This window comes from Mustela putorius, unplaced genomic scaffold (assembly GCF_011764305.1).
Source record: "Mustela putorius furo isolate JIRA1106 unplaced genomic scaffold, ASM1176430v1.1 tig00000174_pilon_pilon_pilon, whole genome shotgun sequence".
Taxonomy (NCBI): Eukaryota; Metazoa; Chordata; class Mammalia; order Carnivora; family Mustelidae; genus Mustela; species Mustela putorius.
The window spans coordinates 6,835,088-6,855,619 of record NW_025421304.1 but is presented as its reverse complement, the minus strand read 5'-3'; the positions used below and the strand labels follow the sequence as shown (position 1 = coordinate 6,855,619).

Sequence of the window (20,532 nt, the reverse complement as noted above, 5' to 3'; positions counted from 1 at the left end):
GACCTGGGGACCTGGGGGCGGCTCGAGCCTGTGCGCACACTGACAGCACAGAGGGGCCAAAGCAGGAAAGCTTGTCTCAGGCACTGGTCTTGGGGGGTTTCTGTCATTCTTTAAAGCCACAAATCCCGAACCTTCCCTTGTATGCTGCGTGTATGACCCTGGGTATGAGAGATGCTTTGACACAAAATGTGTGAGAAAAGTCCTGTTCAGAAAACATTTATTGCAATTTGATGATACCTAGTCAAGTTAGGGTTCTGAAAGCCAAGGGAATACAGTATTAGGGGAAATTCAGGGTGGACGCATTGCTTAGATCCCACCACATCAGAAAGAGTCATTTTCTTTGCTGTAAGTACTTCATTTTAAAAGCAAAATTCAAGAACTACCACGACTTGTCCGATGATGAGACGAAGCCCCTGGGAAGAAGAGGGCCCAGGTGTGCTGCGTAGAGAAGGGCTGGGTGCCTGGATGTTTTTGGCTTCGCTCCCCAGGCAACTGCCCCTCCATGGGGCCACTCAGCCACCGGTCAGGGAGGCGACACATGAGGTAAACATGATTCCAGCACGGGGCAGCTCTTGGCCCTAAGCCCCTGAGCCCCAGGGGAGGAACCAGTCCTGTAATAGGTGCTTCAGACAGGGCTCATCGTCACAGGTGAGGAGACGGAACACAGAGGCCTCCTGCTGTGCCCCCATATGAATGACCGTGGATTCAAGAAGCTGTCATCCACGTCTGCAGCAGGCACGGCTTCACTTTTCACCAGCCTCCAAGCAAAAGGGGTGTCACTATGCATTATTAGTGCACACGACTCAAAATCCAGTGTCTTCATAAATAATTTCCAGAACATGATACAGCACAATAGGAGCTTCTCCAGCAGGTTCCACTCCATTTAGGTAATACATGATGGTGTGGGGCTTCCCCAACTCCCCGTCCCCGCCTGGGAGGCCCAGGAATCATCTAAATGAGATCCCCACTTCCAGGAGGAACGATCTAGTCATCATACTGAACTTCGGCCCGGAGCTCCTTGGTGACGTAGTTGACCAGCATGGCCAGCAGCTGCTGCTTCAGGGCCTCGCTGCCCATGACCAGTGTGGTCAGCTGCACAGCGTCCGTCCAGTCCAGGTGCCTGAGGATGGTGGAGGCTTCATTAAAGAGCTTTTGCTGCTCACTGGGTGGCAGCTCCATTATGATCTGAGGAATTGGCTTGAACCGTCCACTTGTCATCCATGCACCTAAGAGGCCCCCGACAGCCCCTCCTTGAAAACAAGGAAGGTTCAGTTAGTTGGTCCTTACTCATAAATGGTGGCCTCAGACCCTTGCTGGGAGCACATCCACTGCCATGACGAGTGAGCACATTGACACACGGGTGGGAACAGGCTCGGCTTCATGTCTGCTCCACCCCATAGTGCGGCAGGCAAGGGTTTCTGGGGTCCTCAGTCCATTTGGCTCAGATAATTGACACCCAATGTGCCCTTCCCTAAGCTGCACTCACAGACGCAGCACAAAGCATCTCCCACCGCACAGCTCTGAGAACTGAAATCTTCTCCAGGGCCCACAGGTTTCCTGCTTCCCATGAAACTCTCATCTTAAAAGACAGAGCTGAGAAGCCAGTGCATTTGCAAGGAGAATCATCTCAGTGGTGAAGCTGAGCTTTCTCCATACTATGCTCTTTGCCCCTGAACTCTGGAAATTTCCAGTGAAATCCTGTGGCTAATAGACCCTGGGGACACAGAAGGAGACCTTTACCCGGGTAGCAACTATTTTTTTTTTTTTAAAGATTTTATTTATTTATTTGACAGAGAGAAATCACAAGTAGTCAGAGAGGCAGGCAGAGAGAGAGAGGGAAGCAGGCTCCCTGCTGAGCAGAGAGCCCGATGCGGGACTCAATCCCAGGACCCTGAGATCATGACCTGAGCCGAAGGCAGCGGCTTAACCCACTGAGCCACCCAGGCGCCCCGGTAGCAACTATTTTTCATGCCATCCCTTGAGAGCTGTATGATGATAACTATCAAATATAACTCACTCAACTATTTTTCTTCCTGTGACCCCAAAAGGGCATAACCATTATTTTTAAAGGTAAATTTATGATCAAATTTCAGGTGTACAACGTTGGGACTTATAGGACTTATGGGAATAAGATGCACAAGGCTGAAGCCCTTATGTCCACAGAAACTTCTATATGATTGGGGGTGGGGGGCAGGTCTGCTAAGGAAGGCGCCCTGGGGCAGGGGTCTCAAACTCAGGCGCCCTCTGGGGACAGGCAGGTAGCTGAGAGGAGTGAAGAGGACTGAGTGAGCCTGTGGGTGATGAAGAACAGGGTCGTGTCTAAGGGGTGGGGGCTACCCCTCGCCAGCCCACTGCTACCACATGGAATCCCACATGTGTATCCTGGAAAAAGTTTCATGATTATTAAAAATCAGTCATCAGATATTAATAGATGCAGTCCAGCTGGACTTAGTGACTCTCTCTCTGAAAGAGCAGAGTGTGGAAAGGGGAGACACTGACTCCACAGTGGATAAACTGGCAAACACCACCTTAACCAGTGGATCAAGGTGGACAAAGGGAGGCTGTGGGTGTCACATGTCCCTGAAATGGCACTATGAAACAGGCACTCCACCGCTGTCTGCGGTATGCTTTCCCAAGGTCCACAACCCTGGGCTAAGCATGAGCAACCATCAGGCCGACCCAAACAGAGAGGCATTCTACAAGTACATGCCCAGGACTCCTCACCAGTACCCAGGCCATGAACACAGCTAAGTCCGAGCAACTGTCACAGAACTGGGGAGACGGAGTAAGGAGACATGAGGATTAAATGCTCTGTGATCCCTTGAGCTGGATTCTGGGACAGGAAAAGATCGTAATGCAAAAACGGGCAAAGTACAAAGAAAGTCTGGAGACCAGTTAGTAGGGACACGTCAGTGTTGGTTTCTTACTTTTCACAAATGCACTGTGGTGGTAATGTTACGGGAACTAGGTGAGGGATATGTGGGCGTTCTCTGCAAAGTCTCACCAACGTGTCTGTAATTCTACTACTGTTGCAGAATTAGAGGTTTATCTGAGAGAATATAGCCCAGGCTGGAGAGAACCCGGTTGTGGGCTGGACCCCGCCAGCAGGCAGTAAAAGCTGCACCCTCTCAGGAAGCCAAGTGTGGAGGCATCTGGAGGCACACAGCTCCCCTGGAGCTAAGCCAGCAGCGGGCCCAGGAGACTTAGTGCTGCCCCTGGTCACCTTTCCCCTCTGCTCCAAAAGAAGGGAGGATTTGGGGAGGGGAAACCGGTCATTTACAGGTTTTACTGAACTTTAGCCCACGACACCCATGAAGAGCTCAGAGCTGACAAACATTTCAATCAACTGCACTAAACCTTTATGAGAATGTCAATATTTGATTTAAAGCAGCACTTCATGCAAACAATCACCAGGAATATCGACCAGCAAATTACTAACTCTTTGGACAAGAGAAAATTCCTTGGTTTTCTGGGTAAAATGATGCTCCGCCCACGACTAGTGGCTTCAAGGAGCAAATCCCCGGGTTCCCCTGGCAGACGTCCTGTTCTCTACCAGCTCTGACAGAATCTGAATAAGATATGTGCTCCCACTATGGCATCTGGGAACAGCTCTAGGATAAATGAGCCCATCAAGCCCTCCCCTGAGCACATTAGATGGGGGGACAGGGACAGAGATAAAGAATGTCACTGAGGAAGGAGGCCGTGGCCACGTCTCCTCCCCGACTGGCTGCTCCTTAGATGGTGAGAGGCTGAGGTTACGACTCCCTAATTCACAGATGGGAAAGGGAAATGTATAGTGGAAGGTCTGGGGTCACCCACACACTGATTTACTCCCCAGTGTGATCTCTGCATCATAAAATGTCCTTGAACGCCAGTCCTGCCACAGAAAGGCAGAACAGGGCAGGAATTCACGCTGGGAGCCGGAAACAGAAGCAGACAGGCAGTCACCTCTCTAGCCTGTGTTCATGGGAGGACTGCAGGCAGTGCTGTGAGCTCTCCCACGTCCCCAGCACAGGCTGCCTAGCACAGAGCAGGCATTCAGTGAGGTATCTGCTGAGCCCAATGCAGCAGACCATGCCTTTGTCACTCCCTTGTGCTGCAGGGTCCATGTGAGGCACCTCACAGGAGGCCTAATCCAGCCCCTCCTCACGTCAGACCCACACAGCAGCCCGCTCTCTGGTGCCACCCTGGCCGAAGGGGAGACCACACCAGAATCCTTCCTACTCTAAGATGTAGGAAGCAACCTTTTCTGGCTCCAAGAAATGGTGGGAAAATCAGCCAAACCTTCATTCATAGCCAAAAACTGGCTCTCAAGTAGAAGGTGGCAAAAACGGGGGACCGGGATGACCATCCTAGGATTGTTTGCTGCTTTTGCTGCATTAGACTGTTGGTTTCAGAATGGGATGGTCTCCATGAATGAGCTCATAAAATGGCCAGACAGCATCTGCTCCTAGGAGGTGCTCAGCACCTCCCAGCTTCCTCCCTGCTTCCCTTCTGCAGTGACATGTAATGGTGACAGGGGAAGGAGACCATCCAAGGGACCCAGGACACCCTGATATCTTCAGAGGTCCAGACACATCCCTGAGGGGAGAGGCGCCCTCCAGGTCTGCATGAGTCATATGTCATTTGCAAGAATGCCCTGCATGTCTGAGACCTTCACACTCAGAAGCCTGTGTTTTCAATGGGATGAATTCGGGCCACAAAGACCATGTCACAGAAGCAACCTCAACTCGACAAACATCTCCCACAGGACAGGGACTTCTGTAAGGTCTCTGTGGTAACAAAGGCCTTTTTTACAACACCGCTGAGCTGGCTGCCCCTGCAGGAAGCTTACACTTACCAACAGCTAGTCCAGGTGGACCTCCGACCAGACCACCAACGAAGGCCACAGCCCCTGTGACCAGGGCACCTGTACCAGAGTGCTTGACGGCCGCCTTCATTTTCTTCTCCCCAGAGATGGAGCACAGCAGCTTCATGACATCTTCCATCACGATGGGCATCTTGGCGAGCCCTGAAGGAAGCATTTCAAAGGGAAACTCTTAATGAGTGTCAGAGTATTTGCACCCAAATGTCACTCTTGCTAGAGTTTAGAGGACAGCCTCATGCAGAGAACAGGAGCTCTGCTGTATGCGGAACCAACACACCCAGTGATGCGATGGGTTCCTTGTCATAGAAGAAGTTGGGGAGCCGCTAGTTAATAAGCACACAGAACCCGCAGAATGCACGAGAGGTCTTCCTTGCATAACTTCTCATTCATGACAGATTACGGAACAGGCCCAGCCACAAGCTGCATCTGTTCATCACAAGTGAGGCAAGCGTGCCCTCTCTCCTGTCTGTGGCCTTCCTGCTGGCTCAGGCAGCCCCAGTACACAGAGCCTGGCAGAGGGCAGAAAATCCCAGCCTCGAGTCCTCTGTCGTGTGACGGGACAACGGAGCTCATGCCAAGCCTGAGAAGGGGAAAGTACTGGGCTCCGTGACCATCCTGGCCTGTGCGCACGCCTGCCTGCCCCATGACCCTGAGCTGAGCATCAGATTCCTCACCTGTAAAGGGAGATAAGCCACCTACAAGCTGGATTCTGGAAAGGTCTGAGGGGAATGGATGCAAAGTACCTGTTGTGAGTCTGGAACACGCGGCCCTGAGACAGGATGGCTCTAAATGAATGTTTGTTACTGATACACACCACTGTCTTTTCTATAAGCAACCGCTCCTAACACCCATCCAGTTCTGTGTGGGGCACAGTAAAGGCAAGGACAGGATGGCCCTAAGGATGACCAGTAAGATGGAACAACCGGAGAAGAAAAGAAACCAAAGAATTCCAGAGGTTTGCATGTGTTTGCATAGACAGACAGATGGACCTTTGGAACAATGACCTTAGAATAATTCTTGTGGTCAGGAAAGTGTTGGCCACACTGGTGGGAAACTGGCAGGCACACGGGGCAAAGGCAGGGTGGGCTCTGCCCCAGGGTCAGGGGGAATAGAGAGCCACAACACTGACGGGACACCTGACAGGACCCGGAAGTAAAATCAAAGAGACCATGGGCTGGTGCTTCTCCTCGTGGCTTCAGCTGGACCCAAGGCTAGAAGGGCACTTCCTTTCCTTCACTCCCCTTTTCATGCAAGCAGTGCCCAAAGGAACTTGGCAAAGTTTGGGGCAGACCCTTTGCTCAAGAACTCTTGGTTACGTCTCCTTTTGACCCAACAAAAATCCAGAACTAGACACTCATGTAGAATCATCCTCTCGATCCTGGAAGAGAATTTTGAGCCCCTAGAACAAGCCTGTGGGTCTGCTGGGTCACCACAGTGGGGGTTCAAAATTTCTCTGTAGTCCTAGGGGAGGTAAGAAGTGTCCTGGGCTCTCGCCCCTGCCATGTTCTGAATCAGTGATTCTCCACACGCGCACCCCACTTCGGACAGTAAGGCTCTAAGAGACCATGACCCAGACATCTGACAATGGCTGCTTAGTCCTAGAGTTCAGAAAGTGCAAACAAGCACCCCCCAAAGTGTCTGTTTGACCAAGTGGGGTGGAGAGGCAATGGAGGGTCAGACCCCTGCAGGGTGCTCGAGGGACTAGAGGAGAAGTCAGAAATACCTGCCCCCGCTCTGGCACCATGTGTCCTGGACCTGCCAGCACACCTCCGGGCTTCCTGCCCCTTTGCTCACTACTGCAACCCCTTGTAGACAGAGTCCATGCCGCCTTCTCCACCCTGGAAGACAGCCCACGTGAGGGTCATGACTTGTCCACACACGAAGGTCACAATAATAAAATAGCATTATAACAGCAAAGGGACTGCCCATGGCAGAAGTCACTGAGAAATGAGGGAATGGAAGCTGTGACTTGATTTACCCAGTAGCCATGGTGCTGTAAAGCTATGCAAATGAGCTTTCTTTCAAATACTAATTTAATTCGCATATTGATAATCAAAGGAATTAATTCCATGGTAAAACTTTGAAGAAGCTAACAATTCTCCTGTAAAACACCTAATCATCAGATAGTTTATATCTGGTTTCTATCCAGCTTTCTATCTGTCCATTATGCTGGGAAAAAGGGAGATGAAATTCGGACCCAGGAAGGTCCCTCTGGGGGTGGCAGTGAGCTTCCCGTTTCCAGGCACATGAAGACCCCAAGCATGGCTGCCAAGTTGGCTTCTTGGCCAGGGCACTCTGCCCAGACACTGCTCTTAAAGCAGGGTTTCTGCACGATTATAGACCTACACTCTGGAAACACATTCTGCACAGCAAGAAAATGCACAGATAGGAGGCAGGAAACAGCCACTTCACACTCTGCGGTCTATCTAAAAACCTAGCTTCCCACCTACTCTGAATGACTTCATACAAACCCACAGGGGCTAATAAAACATCATCATGCAAAGACTACTTACTCCCAACCTCCACTCAGCCCAGGCAGACCAGCCCAAGGCAGGAGCCCAGGGCTCTGTAGACCTGGAGGGCCAGCAGGTGTCCTGGTGTGTGGGAGGGCACGAGAGGATGTGGCCCACCTCTGGCTGGGTTCAACAGCTTCACACCACAGCAAGACGTGGCACTGTGGCTGCCTCAATGCAAGACAGAGCTGGTTTAATTTCCATGTGAAAATCATTTTAGACTTCAGAGCATCAAGAGACTCTTGTAGAAGAAAGGTTTGTCACCCCAACTCCTGAGTCCTTGCTGGAAAGCCCACCCTCCTGACCTCTCAGGGACTGCCAGATTGAGGACAGAAGCCAGACCTGCTTCCCCTCCCACTCCAAGCTTGCCTTTGTCCGTGAGCAGCAAGGAAGCCAGTAAGGAGGCAGGGGGGAGGAAGAGTACTCTGATGGGGACAGACCTCAGAGGGTGGGAATGGGGTCTCCACTCCCCATATCACACCTATTTCAGAATCAGATTTGTCCACAACACGGGCTCTGGTCACAGAAAGCCCATCTGCCAGCCACAGGGAAAGCAAATGCCAACTTGAAGCTCTGGTTTCTTGCAAGCACCAGGCTGGTCTGCTGGTGACAGCAAGGTTCTGGGGAAGAGGGAGATGAGCCCATCCCTGAGACTGCAACCTGGCTTTTTGAGATGGACCAGATTGTGAGAGAGCAGGGAGAGGAAGGCTTCAGAGCTAACAGAGACCCACATGCACTGTGTTTAAAAAAAAAAAAAAAAATGGAAAAGCAGAGCCTCTTAAGGAGTCAGAGTGATCTTGCTCACCTGCCATCCTCAGTACTTTCTACTTCTCTGTTGGAATTTATGAAACTCCTCTGTGTGGCCTGACTCTTGCAAGTCTTGTGTCCTCACCTCTGTAGGCCGTGGTGCAAAGGTCGCATGTGGACCCCACCAGCACTGTCAGATTAGCCCCCAGACTTTTCAATGACCAGTGTTGCCAGTATTTAAAAATAATATTTCACATCCATCTGATTCCTGATTTCTCTCGAAAAATCAAAAGAGCAAGTCCCCTGGACCATCTTCATAGCCACAGAGGCCAAAGCTGAGCAGGTCTTGCCTTCTGTCTTCCATAGGCGCTGGCAGGGCGACCTTACCTGACCAGGGACCCATAAGTAGGTCATCTGCAACCTCTCAAAGTCCCCCGCTTCCTCTTTTAAAGGCTAAAGAAGCCACCAGTCCCCACCGTAGGAATTGTCCCCTCTGAGATCCCTGACATCCACTCCTGATCATCTCTGAACTTTCCCCGCAGGGCGAGGCCAGGGGTGCTGACTCACCGAGTATCCTTCTAAGGACTCTGTCCCGCAGTTCTAACACGTGCCGCCCCACCCACGCACCTGGGACGCAGGGGAGGGTGACGCGCACCCCGGGTTACTGAGGAGGGCAGGGACAGGCGGGTAGCTGGGGAGCTCATCACACATCCGGGTCACTACGTGGCGCCTCGCTGGGAGCCACAGCCCTACCAGGCCGCTGGGGTTGTGACCCCAGCTACCGCGGCCGCTTACTTCTGGCGTGACGTCAGCCTCTCCGTGCCCCGGGGTCTTCATGAGAAAAATGAATACCCTAGAGGCGTGGACCCGGCTCCGCAGCCCCCCGGGCCCCGCGCCCCAGCGCTCCGCCTCCCCCGCGCCGCGCCCGCGCACCGAGCCCTTCACCTGCTGGGATCGGTCCGTCCCCCGCGCCCTCCGGCCCCCGCCCGCCCAGGGTCCCCGCGCCCCCGCGGCCGCCCCGGCGCGCAGACCCCACCCCCCACCGCCTTCCGGCTCGCCAGCGCGGGGTCTTCCGGTCTCCGCTCACCGGGCGCCGCGCCGCGCCTGCGTAGCCGCCGGCCGGGCCCCGCCGAGGAGCCCGAGGGTTCAGGCGGCGCCTCTCCTCCTCCGGCCCCGGCTGGGCCCGGGTGTGGCGGGCGGACTGCAGTCCCGGTGCGCTAAGGCTGCGCTGTGTCGCGCCGGCGCCAGGCCCCCACCGCAGCCCGCGCACGTGTTACGGGGGCTCCGCTTGCACCTTCCCGCAGCCGGAGGAGGCCTTCAGCCCGGGATTCAGTATCCCTGCGGCCCACAGGCCCTCCTCCTTGCCCTCCGCCCGCGCGGAAGACAGCCCCGTGACCCGTGGAAGTCCCAGGGGCTAAACTCCTGTTTGCTGAATGTATGGGCCGAAGTCCAGCATGTGGTGCCACCCCCTCCGGGTGCGGTCACTGGTGGGGGGGCCTGGGTCAGCAGTCTCAGCTCTGGCACAAAGGGGGAGTCCAGCTTCCAGGGCAAAGCTGAGGTCGGGGAACCTCTTGGGAGGGGGCAGAGGTGTGTGTGGTGGGCTTGCAGGCAGTCCTTCAGAGGGAGCACGGAGAAGGTTCCCTCCCCACGGCACACCCTGAAACACACACACACACACACACAGGCTGGCCTTGAACCATCAGAAATCTGAAAAAGGCTCTGGGGGCTTTCCATGGATGAGCCCTGACACTTAATCCTGCCACCTAGGCATGGTCGCCCCTGCCACTTGACGGATAGAAGTGAGGCAGGGGGGTTAGTCTGCCCAGGCCACCCAGGTAGGGAGTGTCAGGGTCCAGACTCTAACCTGGGTCCAGCTGGTTCAAAGCCCTCGCGGTAACCAGCGCTCGGCCTGGCTTTCCTGGATGCCCTGCGCACCCGGCGGATGGGCCTCTTTCAACGGCCAGAGTCATCGTTTTGTTTTCTTCTTTTTTCCTCTTTTAAATGGGAAGGTACTTTGGGAGTATGTGTGTATACACACACACACACACACACACATATATATACACACACACACATACTGCAGTGTATATGTGCCCCAATAAGATATTTCTTTAAAAAAAAAAAGTTACATTTTTGCTGACTTACAGAAAGCTGTACGTATTTAATGTATATAACTCAATGAGTTTGTGGTTAAGTGTACACCTGTGAGACCATCATCCCAGTCTATACCATAAAATTATCCATCACTCTGGAAGTTTCTTCCTGCCCTTTTTATTATTATCACTTCTGTGTGTATGTGTGTGCCTGCAGTAAGAACACTTTTTATAAGTTACCCTCCTTAGTACACATTCAGTATACAACAATATTAATAGCTATAGGCTATTATTTTATATTTATTATTTATATTTATTTATAGCTATAGGCTATTATAATAGGTAGTATGCTGTGTAGATAAGCACTTACTTATCTTCCAGAACTGAAACTTTGTACCCTTTAACTATCGTTTTGTTAGTTCCCTATCCCTCCTGTCCTCATGGTGAGAAAGGGGCTCAAGCATTAACCAGGGTTCCTGGCCACAGTGAAATAGCCCCACCCATTTCTGAACAGCAGCTTACACTTGAGTTTGGGTGACTTTCAACAGTGAAGTTCACTGAGGCAAGAATAGCTCAAGCATCTCCAGCTCAGGCCTGGGGGAGATTCTCCCATTTCTCTGTGGGGAGCTCCCTCTAGCGGCTTCTTAAAGAATTGGGCTGCTGACTCCCCCAGAGGTGGGAAGGGGAGCACTGGTAGACAGGAAAGATGCTGGAAGGGAAAAAAAACTGCAAAGTCAGGGCCCTCCAGAGAAGATGAGCTGTGAGAAGTCCAGTAAACCGTTGCACCTGTCGACAACCTGGGACCTTCATTCTGACATGAATGAAGTCATAAAATGGAAGCCAACTCCAAAGCCCATGGATGTAACACATGATACCACAGTCTCCTAGTGACAGCCAGGCCTCCTGCAGCGTGGTCCTGTGAATGACGGGTACACAGTGGTGTCCCCATCATGGTGACTGCGCACTGACCCAGCATCCAGACAGTGCTCTCATCATGCTTACCATGCTGAGGTCTGGCTGAGTGACCTCAGGAGGGTCATTCAGCTTCTCTAGGCCTCAGTTTGCTCATTTGGGAAATGACGACAACAATCATGCCTTCCCTCAGGGTTATTCTGAAGATTAAAGGAGGTAACATGTAGGGATCTAGATTATTTTTGTTTATACCATAGTGTGTGAAAATGAAAAACATCTCCAGAGTCCCAAAAGTGAGCCTCGTGTCCAGAGAGGCAGGAAATCAGATCCTACCCCCACCGTCACAACCCACTATCCACAATCCACCATTCTGGGGGTCCAAGAATCCCCCAGCATGCGAGGCTGCGTTCACAGAGCTGGCAGGGACTTGGGCCCGTACATTCTCCAAACATTAACGTAGCACCTTGAGCTTCCCAAGGTCCCTGGGCTCTCTCCTGGGCCTGCTGAGTGAGGGGAGGGAGGAGCAGCCCTAGGCCTAAGGGTCAGAGATCCTGAATCAAAGGCCAAAGGGAGACAGGGTCCCCAGGAAGCATCTGCAGGCTTGAGGAATACGCAAGGTAAAGTGTCCATCTAGCATGTGTGTGGGTTGGGGTGGAGGGCAGAGGCTCGATGCGAAGAGTGTAGTGTGGGGGCCACGGGGCCCTCTGAGGCCAGAGCCTGGTTCCCCCCACCTTTTCCAGAGTTCCAGTCAGCAGCTCCTAACTTATGTGGCTTTTTCAGGATAATCCCACTCAGCCCCAGGGCTGGATAATGCCACACATGGGCCACACACACAGAAAAAACCCCTGTGACTTCTTAATTAAGCATGAGTAAGCTTGATGTCACTTTGAAAACTAAAGTCTTATGGTCTATGTTCTTTTTACTTTAAATTACCTCTAAGAAGGCTTAGGGGCCCCAGGACTCTGGATCCAGACTAGTAGACAGTCATTTTTCCCAAGGCAGCCAGAGAGCCAGGGTTTGGGGTCCGGAGAAGTTCCAGCCCCATATGGTGGGCCTAGGACCCACTTCCTTCCTTGGTCCCAGGGTGGAAGAGATCTCCGCAGCCCCCGGTCTTTTCCCCAGGATTCATGCCATCTTTTTGGTATGTGAAGTGTTCAGTGCAGTGGGAGGCACCTATCAGGAGGATTGATTCATTAGTTTGCTAGGGCCCTATAACTAAGAACCACAATGTGGGGAGCCTAAAACTGGACTTTATTGTGTCTGTTTTGGAGATGAGTCCACGAGTCTGCAGGCTCCAGTTCCCTCTGAAATCTGTGGGGGAGAATCATTCCTTGCCTCTTCCTAGCTTCTGGGAGTTGCTGGCATTCCTTGGCAATCCCTTGGCTTGAATCTGTGTCTCTGCATCTGTCATCTGATGCCATCCCCCTGTGTGTCTGTGCCCCAGGTTCCCTCTGCTTATAGGGACACCAGTCATACCCACCCTGGATTGAACGCCCACCCTGGAGACCTCATCATAACTCGATTACACCTGCTGACTCTATTGTCAAATAAGGTCACATTTACAAGTACCAGGGGTTAGGACTACAAATATCCGTTTGGGGTGACACAATTCAACGCCAAACACCAGGAAGTCAACAAATGCCAGCCGTGATGATAAGCACGTGAGTGTGCACACGGTCCGTGCTGGCACAAGGAAACTACAGGCTCAGCCCAGCCTTGTGTCAAAGTCGCCGTGCGCAGAGGGACCCTCGGGACGGCTGCCTTTGGTCTTGGAGGAGCTGTGTTCTGCAAGGACTGTTGCCAGACAAGCTGGCTTTGGGGGTGGTAATGAGCCTGTCCCAGCTTCATCGTTGTTCTTCTGAATGTTTAAGTTATTCTCTTCCTTGGTGTTTACATCCTTCAGATATTTGCAGACCGCTATCCTGCCTCTTGGTCATTAGCGCCTGTCTGCATATTTGCCACGGTGTGTTGTTATTATCATTGTTGTTGTTCCTATGTCTTCCCTGCACGCTCACTCGGTCCCTCAGCCACCATCACTGCTGCCTGAATTTCCTGCAGGTTCCCAGCCCTGCAAGCACCGAGTTACCGGGATGGAGCATCAGCAGTCAGTAGTCAGGTGACAGGGGACAGCTCACAGGCCCTCTGGCTCCCTTCTCCTCTGTTGTTTTTGTCTGTTTCCTTTACGAGCTAAGTGAAAAACAGCGTGCTTACAGTGCGAATGCAGTTTCCAGACAAATCCCCTGCCCCTGCTTCCATCCAGACAGTCCCCAGTTTCCTCAGCTATGAAATGAGGATAAGAACCCTTGCCCTCAACACCCTGGGATTGCTGTGAGGACGGATGACAGCAGAGCGGAAAGTGCCTTGTACACTACAAAGCGGGGAGAGAGTGATGGTACCAGCAATGCCTTCAAAGCACGAGTGGATCTCTGCAGAATGTTCCAGGGGTCTGCCGCTCTAAAAGCTAGAGATTCCAAATTAGAATTTACAAAATGAACTCGTTAGAACTGAGACTCACCCTAAAATCTGTTTGTTGAAAGAATAGAGAGGTGCCCTACTTGAAAATCTACCGTCAGATTTTAGTATTCCGAATCAGTGTGGAACTCAGAGCCGGATGGACCCTTGGAGACAAGCTGGAGATGCCCTGAGGGGGCTCTGGAAGGTTATGCTGCTATAAAAGACTTGGGAACAAAACCCCACCTTGTCTTCCATCTGAGATCTCACTGAAGAGTTCTCTGTATGGGGAAGACTTATTTCCAGTCTGACAAGAATGATTTTCAATGGTTCGGTTGAACACGCAATTCTCACGCAGGTATTTCTATAATTATCCTGTTTCAGTTAGAAAACAATTTCTGGAACAATGGGACTCTTATTGTATTGTCATATCTGTTATAATAAATGTTTTATTACAGAAAATGATGGTAGGGTCACTATTATGATTCTGGAGTTTTTATTTCAAACTGCTCATAGGATGGAAATTCTCTTTCCCCAGTAGTTTTCACTTTAATGCTGCTTTAGTTGTTTTTGTTTTCTGTATTAAACTTTGGTATGTCCGGGTATTTGTTCCGTGGCAGAATATGGGGTGTTTGTTTGTTTTTCTGTTTGTTTGCTCCGTACAGACTGTGGGCGAGTCCCCCTAGTGTGTGTTTGTTTCCGTGTTGTTGGCATGTGGTGCACACGGTTTCCTTAACCTGCCAGCTGCGTTGTTGTACACGTGTGTGTGCTTCAGTCTGCTCAAGTTGCCATAGACTGGGGGCCTTAAATAACACTGATTCCCCATGGTTCGGGAGCCTGGAAGCCCAAGATCGAGGTGCTGGCAAGGCAGGATTCATTCAGAGACGTTCTGGCTCACAGGCCTGCCATCCTGCGGTGGGCTCGTAGGACTCTTCTTTGTGTCTGTGTCAGGGAGGGAGGATCCATGTCCCTGGTGTCTCTTCTGAGAACAGGAATCCTATCACATTGGGCCCTACCTTAGGACCTTTTCGAACCTTAATTACCCCCTTATCAGCTCCATCCCCAAAGACAGTCAAACTGGGTCTAGGGCCTCAACATGAATTTGGGGACACACAATTTAGTGGATAGCACTGAATTTGTTTATTTATTGCTGAAGAAATACCCAGAGATCTTGTATTGAATGAGCCTGATAAACAGTATTTCAAGAAGGAGTAAATAGTGTTAGTGAATATAGGATAGAGACCTTGGAACTTGGGGCATAGTTCAATTAAGCAATATCCTATTTCGGATGTTAGTCCACTGTGAGAGTGGAAAAGTGGAAGGGGGAGGGGGCAGGAGTCCCCGCCTTAATTCACTGGTCTCAGACCCCCAGCTGTTGGAAGCCCAGCCTGGATCTGGAAGCACATTCCTTGACTGCAGCACAATGGTCTTAGCTGCCAGGAACTCACCACCTCCAGGAAGGCTCACAAACCTTGGACATCAAATCTAACTAAAGTTAGGCCCAGGGGACCTCTCCACAATGAAAAGATTTAAGGACCATGAAAATCCCCAAATACCTGCCCACACACTCCCACACTGTCAGACCACCTCTGAGACCAGCCACCATTTCCACACGTCCCTGGTGAAACACTCTCTCTGCTTACAGCCCAGAACTGCTAGTGGGGGCACAGGTCCTGAGCCCTTGGGAGAGCCGTGGCTCCCCGATCACAGTCTTTAACTAGACAGAGCTCAAATCTTCTAGGGGCCCTGGTTCCCAGATGATTTCTTGGACTCCCCAAGAAAGGAGAGGACTCTCCATGGTTAGTTACACTGTTAGTAACAGAAACAGAACAAAACCCCAAATCTCTTATCTTCCCGGCCTCTGTTCCCCCCATAGCACACTCTCTAGTAGGGAGGATGGAGGCCACTGTCTTGGGGGTGCTGGGAGGGACGGAGCAGGGAAGCTGAGGTGGGTAAAACACAGGCACACATCATGAATATGGGCACAAGCAGACAGGAGAATGTTCTGGGAATTCTCCAGCATGAAAACAATCCCATATTTGGAGCTTCTAGAAGAGAGGCACCCTGGAATTCACAGAGCGTTCCTTTGAGGCTCAGCGGTGTTAGGAGGTACCTGGGGTCTCACCTTCTCTTCCATATCCTTTCCCATCTCACAGCTGGCTGTCCACCCCAAAATTTCAACTGTGTTTGGGGAGAACATGCCTGATGTCAGGATGGAAACCAGAGGGGACAGGCGTCCTCTGGGCACACATCCCTTTCCAGCTGTGAGAACACAGACTCACCCTATTACCATGGGTGTTTATTGGCTGGGGTAAATGATGCCCCACTCTCCTCAGTGCTCAGGCCCTGATGACGGGAGTTTGGGGTGAAGGTCTGGGAAGATAAACAGCTACCATCTCTGGCAGTTACCTTGGGTCAGGAATTCAGTGATGCAGAGAGGACGTCCAGCACCCCCAGTAGCCATTTCTACCAGGACCCCCTCCTCTGACCACGACCAAGCTTCCCATCCAGACCGGGCCTCAAGTACTTGTTCCCCCTTCCTGGTTGAAAATTCCCACCCCCAGGATTTTCTTTTTCAGTTGCCATCAGGTTTTGCTATAGTGGAGTCAGGTAAGAGCCTGCCCCTGTCGGTGGACAGCAGGGTCCGCAGAATCCCACCCTGATAATCAGAGGCCTGTGCCTTGGTGGCCTTGGTGGTGGCCCTGTCAGAGCCTGGGATGCATGGAGAATGATCTGAGGAGCCAAGGGATTTCTCTCAGGTGAGCTCCTCAAAGCATCTCCAGGAACCTCAACGACCACAGGGCCCACACAATGGGAACAAAGTAGCTTCCAATAAAGGAGCAGACAATCTGTGGAAGGCACAGGAAGGGACCTCAGCTCCTGCACTCCCATGGTCTGGAGTTGGGGACCCCGCTTTGCTTCATTCTAAAAACAAAAGCCCTGGGCTCATCTGTTCTGGGCTGGGGAGGGAACTACACTGGTTCCCACCTAAAAGCAAGCCAAAGGGTCCAGCCGGGCCAGTGTGCACCTGACAAGCAATGAAGCCCCAGTGGAAAGTCGTGTGTGGGGTTTGTTCAAGGAATGTGACCTCACTCCCAAGGCCCCTCCTTTTCACTTTGCTGCTTTATGCTAAGGTCCAGCAAGTAATTTGCATGTTGTTTCAGTAAAAATGAATTGTGGCTGAATTTTTGTTTTATTTAGATAACATACAGCCTTCCTTCCCTTTATGATTGAAATAATTCAGCCTGGAGCAGGATGCACAGTGCGCAAAGGGATGGTCTCTTCCCATCCAGATCCCAGCTTCGGTTCTCTGAGCCAGACAGCCAACTCCTGCTGTCCACCTCGGCTGTGGGAATAAACTAGACCACCAATGCTCTCACTTTGTTCAGCCTACTTTTCTTGCAGGGAAAGCTCCAGAATCTGTGTAGGAGCCTCAGGGGCAGCCATGTCTTGGGAAGGAGCTGAAGGCCATGGAGCTTTTCTAAATTATATACCAGACCAAGGAAATGTCAATAGTTGGATCAAGAATCAAAACCAACATCACCTTATCTGTGATTATCGCTGCATGATGGGTTAATGCAAAACTTAGTGGCTTAAGACAACAATAAAGGGCTCATCATCTCACGGTTTCTATCACTCAATTATTTGGAAGTACCTGGGCCGTTCTAGCTGGCATTCTGTCATGAGGCTGCCGTCATTCAAAGGCTCGACTGAGGCTGGAGGAAGGGCTTCCCCCATGGCACACTTAGACAGCTGTTGCAGGCATCTGCTTCTCCACCCATGGGCCACTCCAGAGGGCTGCCTGCGCATCCTCATGACGAAGCAGTGGGCTTCCTCCAGAGCAAATGATCTAAGATGCAGAGTAGAATCCACATCTCTTTATGATCTAGCATTGCAAGTTTTACACCGTCACTTCCTCAACATCATGGTCATGCAGCCCAACGTTTGTCAATGTGGCAGTGACTACACAAAGGTATGAATCCAGTATGTGAGGATCACTGAGAGCTCTCTTGGACACTGGTCACCACAAGTGATTATCGTTAATATGATTTGGCAGGGGTGTTTGGCAGAGGCTCTGGAGGAAAGTACTACATGGCTAAATCCACCATTTCTTATTTTGTAACCAATGCAAACCAAGTGGGCAGTTGTTGCTAATGGTATCCCATGTCATGGCCAAGGCAGCCATCTGTCGAACCAACATGGATCAGCACCTCCTTCCAGATTGGGGAATAGAACAGTAGTGAAGAGAGGGAAGAGTCCTCAGTGTGGGTCCCTCAGGTTGTGGAGAGGAAAGACAGAAGGAGACAAATGGATGGCAATAGTGCAATAGAGAAGACTATAGCTGGTGCTGTCAATTAGGGATTCAGAAAGGACACCAAGCCCTGAGGGCCATAGCTGAGGATTTGCATGCCTTCATAGGAAATCGGAAATCTGCAAGGAGCTATGCATTGCAATGAGGGGGATGCAAGCCACACCTTTTAGTAGACAAACAGCCTGGATAAGAATGACTTTGAAAGCATCACACTCTTCATGGGGCACCCCCCCCCATCTACACAACTCCCCCTCCCGAATGTGAGATCCACGGGTTGGAGAGGAATTTTCTGTCTTCTTTACCCCATATCTTTGACACATAAAGAATGACTAGTACAAATATGGTGTTCACTACTGACTATCATTTATAATAGTTACTTAATACTTATCAGCCTTTTTGGTGTCTGCAAGCCTTTCCGGTTTAACAGAAGTCACCCTTCATGTTAATAGATAAACGTGGCTGAATCTCTCAGTCCACTTACAGTAGAATGTCAGCACAGTTTCCTAAAGACTGCCAGACAGGGGTGGGGGGACAAAGCAGGAGCCCCAGGAACCTGTGTCCTCCTGGTTCATCTCTCAGGCTCCTCTCTCAAGCTCTTGTCTCAGCTCCTGCATCAGAAGTCCTCTCTGCTCAGCTTGCCTGGCCCGAATGAATGGGGAGTCCAGATCTTCCCAGGACATCCCCAAAGCCTCTCTAATACAAAGTGCTTGGTGCCCCAGACTTTGAGGGTTTGCAGCAACCAGAGAGGGTGAGAGGTGAGAGCATGAGCCATCAAGTGGCCTGAGAGAGACTACTGAGACTTCCTGGTTCTTGAAAGGCTCTCCCCACCTTGCTACTCTCTTCCTGATGGGCCGACCTTGGTGCAATCCCACAGTCTTGCTGGGTTCCCCCCATCTGTAGCTGGTGTCAGTTGGACGCTCATCCACGCCAGTTGTCAGCATTTGGGGGTCCAAAGCTCCAAACGAACACCTCATCTTTAACGTGGTTGCATGTTAAGGCTTGGTGCCGGCCTTTCTTCTAAATGGAGGGCCGCCATGGGTATAACGGTTTAGTGTATTCCATGAATTATGCAACACCCCCTTCCTCTTAGAAGACACAAGGATCCTAGTCAATTATTATGGGTTTGTTTACTAGCGATTTTTAATTCTAGCCACTCATAGATATACATGCATGCCCACAAGACTGCTGATTAACACAAAGAAAGAATCATCTTGAGAAAACTGACAAGTCTTGAATACTTATATATTTATTAAGATTTTATTTCTTTATTTTAGGGGGAAAGGGGCAGAGGGGAGGCAGAGAGCATTTCAAGCAGACTCCCCCCTGAGTGTGGAGCCTGATGTGGGGCTCGATCTCAGGATTGAGATCATGAGATCGTAACCTAAATGGAAACCAAGGGTTGGATGCTTAACTGACTGCACCATCCAGGAGTCCCAAAACTTGAGTACTTCTTCTTCTTCTTCTTCTTCTTTTTTTTTTTTTAAACTGGTCTTTATCTTCTTCTTTTTTTTTTTAAATTTCTTTTCAGTGTAACAGTATTCACTGTTTCTGCACCACACCCAGTGCCCCATGCAATCCGTGCCCTCTCTGATACTCACCACCTGGTTCCCCCAACCTCCCACCCCCCCCTTCAACAATCTGAGGGTTTTGAAGTTTTGAACTTGAGTACTTCTTAAGAAAGATCTCTTGGCGTATTCACTTTGTAGAGAAGTTTATTGTCCCTGCGGTGTTTTGAGGAGTTTTCTAAGATTGTGTGTTCTCCAAAGACTATTTTTTGAAGAGGTGGCCCAGCAGCGTGAGTCCCAGCCATTTTGTGGACAGGTGGACTGAGGGAGAAGATCAGAGGGCATTCTGCAGTGATTTGCAACGTCTCAAACAGAAATATAACATCTTCTTTCATCCTCTGCAGAGTCTGGAGCTAAATTCACACCTTTTTTTTTTTCCTTCCCATCACTTAAAATCAAATTCTCGCCCTTAATACTTCCTTTCAAAATGGAACCAAAAATGATAACGTCTTCTCATGCATATGAATTACCCAAAGTGTATGAGAATGGGCCCCACTGGAGTATGCTAAAGCCTTAACCCAACTAAATTTAAAGCTGCTAAGCCCCAGTTAAGGCAAAGTTGTCTTTTCGTTTTATAAGACATTTAGGACAGTTCACATCACCTTGTACTGAAATGCACTGAAACCGATCGTGGGCAAACTAGGAGGGGAGCATATGCTCCCCGTATCTGTCCCTGAGCTGGGGAGGGTGATGAATTCCGATCTTGGATTGAAGCAAACAGTGGCATCTGTCTCCCCTGCACACACCTGCTTGGATACTACATTAACTCCCTCCTTTGCTGTTCATCTGTGGAAAGATGGTTACATTTTCCTTGGAAATCTCCTGCTCTGCAGGACCCTCGGACACTCAACGGTTATTTGTTGGGGGGAACCAACAAAGCCTAAGACATGATAATTTATTCTAAACACCTGATGATTTCTCTCCAGAGAAAAGGCTCTAAAAGGAGCTTCTGCCACCCATTTCCACTAATCCTAGTTTTTGTGGAGGCCAGGTTTTTGAGCTTCGCGGCTAAGCTCAGAGCGTGAATCGAAGACACCACGAGGGGGAGGTAGAGATCAGGAAATCCGGGAGC

General features: G+C 50.8%; 1 protein-coding gene across 10 annotated transcripts; it reads right to left on the bottom strand.

Annotated features, from left to right (window-relative positions):
• Positions 1-200: 200 nt before the first annotated feature.
• On the bottom strand, positions 201-9,545 carry CUNH19orf12 (chromosome unknown C19orf12 homolog). Of its 10 annotated transcripts, XM_013062871.2 has the most exons (5): positions 8,186-9,065; positions 7,381-7,547; positions 6,591-6,705; positions 4,841-5,011; positions 201-1,250 (listed from the first exon to the last, which is right to left on the bottom strand). In XM_013062871.2, the coding sequence occupies exons 4-5, from the start codon at positions 4,998-5,000 to the stop codon at positions 985-987; spliced, it is 426 nt and encodes a 141-aa protein (XP_012918325.1). In that variant the 5' UTR covers positions 5,001-5,011; positions 6,591-6,705; positions 7,381-7,547; positions 8,186-9,065; the 3' UTR covers positions 201-984. The 10 variants fall into 10 exon arrangements, with proteins under 10 accessions (XP_012918325.1, XP_012918327.1, XP_012918328.1 ...); XM_013062873.2 differs by lacking the exon at positions 6,591-6,705; XM_013062874.2 differs by lacking the exon at positions 8,186-9,065 and having other exon boundaries at positions 7,381-8,149.
• Between the last annotated feature and the right edge of the window lie 10,987 nt (positions 9,546-20,532).